This window comes from Octopus bimaculoides, chromosome 24 (genome assembly GCF_001194135.2).
Source record: "Octopus bimaculoides isolate UCB-OBI-ISO-001 chromosome 24, ASM119413v2, whole genome shotgun sequence".
Classification (NCBI taxonomy): domain Eukaryota; kingdom Metazoa; phylum Mollusca; class Cephalopoda; order Octopoda; family Octopodidae; genus Octopus; species Octopus bimaculoides.
In genome coordinates, this window is record NC_069004.1 from 23,083,060 (window position 1) to 23,090,438 (window position 7,379).

Sequence of the window (7,379 nt, forward strand, 5' to 3'; positions counted from 1 at the left end):
AGGAAAAGTCACAGAAATGTAATTTTCGCTGACACAAGAAACAATTTCAAGGGCAAAATTGCTAACGAATCCAAAAGCACCACAGACTCTATGGACAGCAATAAAATTGACTGCCAGAAAACAAAGAAGTAATACGATAGAGAAAAGCGACACAATCACTCAATAGTCAAATAGACAACAAAAATGTAACTGCCAACTCTCCAAACAGAAATCATGTGAAAAATACCATGGTAACTGACAACACAGAAAATAGCAACTGCAACAACATGGAGCAGAGAAGTATAACAGAAAACAATAACAACCACAAAAATATTGATGAGAACACAACCAATACCAATGTCAACAGAAAGGCAGGAGTATTTGGACGTAACAATAGCAGTAACAACGTGAACGATTCCACCACCACCATCAACAGTGAGAGAGGCCAGTCTCACTCAGAAATAGGCCAAGAAGAAGCTGTCCCTAAAAGGTCAGGTAGAGGTGGTGAATGTGTGCATCACATCTGTCATATACTACTACCTGACTCGTTCCTGAACAGACTGGTGCACTTGCTCTTTTGCTTCCTGTGGAAGGGACAGGTACCACTTGTCAGAGGGTCCATTTGCTGCCAGCACCCACTGCGTGGAGGACTTGGCATGTTGTGGCTGATGATGCACAGACATGTGCTGAGGCTGCGGCATCTCTAGCAGTACCTTAATGGTGAGTAGGTGTGGTCACCATTTGTTGGACATGCTCTACCACAGCCCGTTTCCTTGATGGAGTTACAGTAGTGGAGGGCAAGAATGACGATGTTCTCAGAGAGGTTCTGGGTGTTGGGAAAGATCAACTGGTTGGTCTCTTCCAGAAGACTTTTGGGCTGGAGACTATTGATAACTTCCAGAAATCCCTGGCCTAACAGTGCTACCAGAGGATGAACTCTGCCAGTTTGTGATAAGCTCTACAGATACGGGTGTGCAGTCAGATGGGCTTGTCCAAAATGCATGCAGAGCAATGAAACCGTTCTGCATGCTCTCGTACAGTGTCCGCGCATTGCTGACTCGTGGAGCTTCGTCAAACAGTTATTGTCACATGTAGGATGGATCTGGCTATCATCCGAGTCCATCATGAAGATCGCCCCTTCTTTTGGCCAGGAAGGACAGGCAGTTTTTCTCTGTCTGGTGGTTATGGTAAAAGAGGTTGTGTGGTGGACGCAATTGAAAGGGTTGAAGACAAGTACCTTCCTCTTTGGCCAAGGCCTCATTGACTTCCACCTGAAAAGGAAAGTGAGGCTGGTGAGGGAAGTGTTGCCACCCAGTAAGTTTGTTGAAAGGTGGGTGAATGTGGCAAAAATAACCCATGTGAATGGGCCTACTGTAAGTGTGTGTCTGTAGACCAGATGGAATGAGGAGGAGAGGGGTGCCTACTTGAGGTACCTTTGGTGTTAGGGGGTCCAAAGTATGTGAGATTTCTTTGGTCACCTCTTGGAACTGCCCCCTATTGGGGAAGTATATTGTTGGTTTAAATTCTGTTGTGTTTTTTTGTTGTTTACACACTTAACCCTACTGTCCCTCATCTGTGTATCATCCTTTATGTTTTGTGTTCAGCCCTGGTGGCCAGTAAAGAAAGTATTATTGTTATTATTATATGTATTTCATATTTTTTGGAGCATATGGATCTTTTATATTTTACCATGGTTCAAAGAAATAAGGGATAAGAATTTCAAATTTCAGAAAATTATTTAAGATTTGAAATGAAGCAAAATTTTTATTGAAAGCCAAAATTAAAACCTGTGAAGTTATAAATATTAAAATCTAGGTGACTTTATTAAGTATTTCTATCTTTAAATCTGCTTGCTTGAATTTATATTTTTATATTTATATATATACATAGCTTTGTAAAATAAATTGATATACTTGTTTTGGTATTAATTATTCTATTCCATTATTTAATTTGGTTTTGAAATACTGTTTGTGATAATGTTCAACCCTAAGTTAAGTTTGATCCAGTAGACATGATCAAATGTGTTCTATTTATGACCATCATGTCTCTTTTCTCCCATTTTTAATTTTTGGTCAAAGAAATATATTAAAACTTGCTTAGCCCTAGGTCATCCATGATCAAGCAAACTTTACACATGATGGTCATGTGTTAATGTCATACTTCAAACACTGTATCTAGGACCACAATAGTCAATGTGGCATTCCCTTTTTTAAAATGATTGGATGTAATATGGGGGTGACTTGATTGAAAATTTCAGCAGGTTGAGGGTTTTTTTCTTTGACCTTTTTACTTACTGAGTCTGATGGAAGGGACAGAGCCCATGACTCTTGCAAGCTCTCCAAGACTGGTGAGATTGATGCCATTAATGCTCCATTTAAACCAGCCATATCTGGCCCAAATCAGTGAAGGCATGTGGCTTAGTGGTTAAGGTATCCAGCTAATGATTGTTACATCGTGAGTTTGATTCACAATGGTACATTTTATACTTGAGCAAGATACTTTATTTCACTTTGCTCCAGTCCACTCAGCTGGCAATTGTGTGTAGTACCTGTAATTAAAAGGACCAGCCTAGTCACACTGAATCTCCAAGAGCTATATTAAGGGTACATGTTCTCAACTATTTGCACGTTAATTACACGAACAGGTTGTTCTATTGATTGCATCTATTGGAACCCTCGTTGTTGTAACCGATGGAGTGCCAGGTTCAATCCGGGCCAAATATTCTGTTTTATGTTCAGATCAGCCAGATGTATCTTCTCATGCCTACCTTACACTTTCATTCTAAAAATAAACAATCACACCATCAAAATCTTGAAGCTACCAGATAATGCATGATTAATTCAAACCAATGTGAATAAATAAGTATTCATTTGTCATCCAGGACATCAGAGTACACAGCAGCAGCACTATCCCTGATCGTTATCATCAACATTTGATGTCTGTTTTTCATGCTAGCATTGGTTGGACAGCTTGACAGAAACTGGCAAGGCCAGGGGCTGTACCAGGATTCCATTGTCTATTTTGGCGTAGTTTCTATAGCTGGATGTCCTTCCAAATGCCAACCACCCTTTAGAGTGTACTGGATGCTTTATGTGGCACCTTGGTTTTGGGGTCTCAATTCCATTGTGATGGACAGGACTTTGCAATACTCTATTTGGACCATCAGCAGCTCTTGGGGACTGAAGTATTTTCTGGTCCTCAAGAGAAAGGCTAGTTTTGTAAAGCAATGTAGAGGATACGCTTGTATGCAAGGACAGCCATGGTTTTACTGTAAGAGAATGTTATTTAAATAATGTCACATGAAGCAGCATTGAATGAAATATCATCATCATCATTTTTATTGTCCGCTTTTCTATGCTCGCATGAAGGGGATGAAATGTCATGCTGGTGGAATGTCTACAGCCTGATGCCCTTCCTGTTGCCAACCTTCACCTGTTTTCAAGATAATATTTCCACAAGACCAGACATGTTTTCACAGAAGATTGGAAACAAAGGATACATCATGTGATATTTAAACAAGAAGTCAGTGACACACACACACACACACATATATGATGGACTTCAATTAGTTTTTATCAACCAAATTCAACAATAAGGCTTTGGTCAGCCTAGGGCTATAGTAAAAGACACTTGCTCAAGGCACCATAGTGGGGTTGAGTCCAAAACTGTGTGGTTGGGAAACAAACTTATGACCACAGCCATGTGTGTGCCATAAATATATTTATATAAAGTCATATCCAATATGTTCAAATGCACTTGAATGTGAGAAGATCTACTGCAGCAGAGATAGTTCCAGAAGAAAAAACATCATTCATAGTCCATCTTGTTTCATGCGTGTCTAAGAGGAGAATTTTCCTTCCAGGGCTATCTCTGCATTGGAAGGTCTTGTCATGTCCAAATGCACTCAATCATTCTAATCCAGGTACAAGCTGAAAATAACTGTAGCATTAGCCTTGTACTATTTTACCAGTAACAAAATTGTAATTATTGCTTCCACAGCTAAGATTTCATCTATTTTATGAGAGACTAGAAGTTGAGGTTTGGCTTTTTTGAATTAATGAAATTTTTACAATCTAAACTATCTTTGGTTATGCTGCTTTCACCAATTCCCATGACTGTCTGTCGCCATCCAATTCCATTATTATGAATTTGAATTGGGAGCTTGAATCATAGGGAATTTTTCATTAGCTGAGTACACAGCCATGGACGCTGCCCCTATAGATGCATTTCAGTTACTCTCTTGACAGAGCTTGGTGATCCAGGCCATTGATCTTCTAGGATTCCTCCACTCAGCAGCAATGCAAGAAGCACTGTTGACTCAGTTGAACTTTTGTTAACCTCTTCACAATCCATCACATGCTGCAGACCCATGATATTTGGAAGCAGCCCATATCTAAACAAGAAGTGATATCTGTGGAAACAGTAGGAGACGGAATATATATTTTGCTTACCTTTAAACTGTAATTTGGGTTGAAGTGGAAAATACTGCTATTATATTCCATTTCATCTAAGAATGAACAGAAACAAAACTTAATTACTGTATTAATTAACTGACACAATGATGATAACTTTTGGATAATTATTACTGTAAGTAATAATTTCTTGTTCTATAGAGAAATATAAGACCCCACTAAATAAGGTATTGGACTACCTAAATTTTGAGTTAAAATCTGGTGTATGATTCTCTGGTTGAAGACCATACTACACATCCTGACAAACAGTAGCGAAAGGTTTGAGAGAGATTTGGCTTGTATGTTTACCAAATTGAGTAACTGTATAGAACAGGCACGGACAACCTTTTTCAAGAAGTTGGCTGCATGAGACATGGTTCTTTTCATCAAACAAGCTGCACTACTATGAAAATTCAAGGTAATTTTTCATTTAAGCATTCCATTCAGAAAGTCTCACAGGCAACAGGTTGTCCATGATTGGTATAGAGGCTTTCTCATTGATCTAGCTGACATTTTGTTGTTTCTTGGAAAAAAAATGTTATTCTGCATTGCCTATATCCACTTTGCGCTTGAGTATAGTTACCAGATCAGATAATATGGGAGAAAGATAATATCAGATAAAGTAACTAGACTGGAGAGCATAACTTTTTTTTTATCTGCTTACTGCTTTGAAATTTGAGCAAAGGTAAGTCCTTAGGAAGGGCAATGCTTATTGTCATTACTCAAGACCTCCAAAAACTGGAGGGAAAAAGTTATCCTTAGATTGGAGACCTTTTTTTGACTTCTTGAAACAGAGTGGACTTCATTAAAGGTAGCAAAGGGTCAGGTTAAGGTGTTAAACTATACAACTCAAGGGCCTAGATGGTCTCTCTTTCTGATGGTTTTCTGGCCCAAAATGCCGCCCGTGGGACTAAATCCAAAACAGCAAAGTTAGAAGGTCAACATCACAAAGCCATGTTCTTTAGTGTCTTAAGAAGCATATAGATTACCAATAAATATATATTTTATAATATATCATAGTTTTATGATAACAGTTGAGGTATCGTTTTAATTTCTGGCATTCCAGTACAAGAAAGTAATTAAGATAAAACTAACCATTGTTTGTTGTATTTGGAATATTCAGTTCCATGAATGAAATAGCTGGAGATGATCCTTGGCTTTCTAATTCAGGTAACTGCAAAATAGATTTATACTCCTTTTTTATTTTTGCTGATCAACATACTTTGTGTAATCATATATCCCCCCCACGCACACACATACATCCTCCTCCTCTTCATCATCATCGTCTTTTGTCCTATGTTAGCATGGTGTGGACAATGGTCACAGTTGGAAGCAGCACATATTTAGTGATACTAACTTAGGTCAGGGAACCTCATCTCCCTTGTATTTCATTTAACTTGCTTTCTACAGCTGGTCACCCTTCCTAACACTAGCCACTTTACAAAATGTACTGGGTACTGTTTTTTCATAGTACCACCACTATAGAAGTGTAATATCCTTGGCAAGACCAAAGAGTCCTCTCAACTTTGCATCAGACAGGCTGTACTGAGTGCATTTTCATGACACAAGCACAGGAAAGGTGGTTGTGAGCTCAACCACAACAAAAGGGAGCTCACAATTCTATGTCTCTCCTCACTTATCTGCTTCTTTACAAAGTGAGAAGCATTAATGAAAACGATGAGATTAATGTATGACAAGAGGAGTGATCAGTGTACTCAGTATTTTGAGATAGGCAGAGGTGTGGCTGTGTAGCAAAAAGTTTGCTTCTCAACAACATTGTTCCGGGTTCAGTCCCACTGCATAGCACTTTGGGCAAATGTCTTCTACTATAGCTTCAGGCCGATCAAAGCCATGTGAATGGATTTGGTAGATGGAAACTGAAAGAAGCCTGTCATGTATATATAAATGTGTGTGTATATGTCTTTGTGTCTGTTTGTCTCCCACCACTGCTTGACAACTGGTGTTGGTGTGTTTATGTCCTCATAACCATGCCTAAACCTAATAAGGACTTCTTACTCTTACAGAGCACAAGGCATTCTCAGTAGTACTGTTACCATGATAAAGTGCCTTCAGTACACTCTGTCAAGTGGTTAGTCAAGGATTAGAAATAACATAGATGGAGAGAACTTTTTAGTCTTAAGATTACAACCTTTTTAGTGTTGGCGCCTTGATAAAAAGCACCTTCTATACTCTGTAAAGTGGTTGATGTTAGGAAGAACATCCAACCATTGAAAGACTGCCAAATATGGAATGTTCTGAGCAAGATATGGTGCTCCAGCCCAGTTAAGAGGGCAGGGACCTCCATGTAAGAACTGATTTAGATTGTAACATGTCCAATGCATACTAGCATGAAAAGTGAACATAAAAATTATTATGCATGCATGCATACATACATACATACATGCATACATACATACATAGTGTAGGTAGTAAGGGTAAATCCCAACTGTTTGGGATTTACATCTGTTTATTCCATCATTACGATATATTTAGTAGTCTCAGTTGTTGCTGTATGTTAGTTCAAAATATATACCAAAATTGAGAATTATGGAAATATTTGTAGTGAAACTACCTACCGCCATTAGATACAATACTACTATCGCCATTCTTCTCATTTAAATATAAATTAACGCGAACGTAGGGGAAAACACCAGCCTTGTCATCACGTGACTGATTATTATTTGAAGCGGCAAATTCTTCGAACCTTTCCCGCCAGAATGCAAACTGACCAATCACAGCCCTTAATAAGGTCACGTGATAGAGTATATTTCTGATATCAGGTGAGCCAATAATTCGCTATAAATAGATCAACTCATACCCAACAAATTGGTCTCGGTTCAGTTTCTCTTAGAGACTGTTCCGTGTACCACACGACAGAAGCAGCAACAATCAGCCAGCGACCACTTCAACAGCTTTGTCCAGCCAACGATGACCACCGCCGTCGCCACA

At 38.9% G+C, this 7,379-nt stretch overlaps 2 protein-coding genes across 2 annotated transcripts in view; one reads left to right on the forward strand and one right to left on the reverse strand.

Moving 5' to 3' along the window:
• The first annotated feature begins 227 nt into the window (after window positions 1-227).
• LOC128250678 (mitochondrial substrate carrier family protein Y-like) lies at window positions 228-895 on the forward strand. The gene is made up of 2 exons (XM_052976281.1): window positions 228-474; window positions 744-895. The coding sequence occupies exons 1-2, from the start codon at window positions 228-230 to the stop codon at window positions 893-895; spliced, it is 399 nt and encodes a 132-aa protein (XP_052832241.1).
• A 3,110-nt stretch (window positions 896-4,005) lies between these two features.
• The window catches only part of LOC106872916 (protein PF3D7_1417600), a 56,056-nt gene continuing 52,682 nt past the window's right edge, over window positions 4,006-7,379 (reverse strand). Inside the window, exons 11-13 of the mRNA XM_052976282.1 lie at window positions 5,526-5,604; window positions 4,431-4,486; window positions 4,006-4,140 (exon numbers count right to left, since the gene is read on the reverse strand). Of these exons, the coding sequence (XP_052832242.1) occupies window positions 4,006-4,140; window positions 4,431-4,486; window positions 5,526-5,604 (270 nt within the window). The remainder of the gene's footprint in view (window positions 4,141-4,430; window positions 4,487-5,525; window positions 5,605-7,379) is intronic.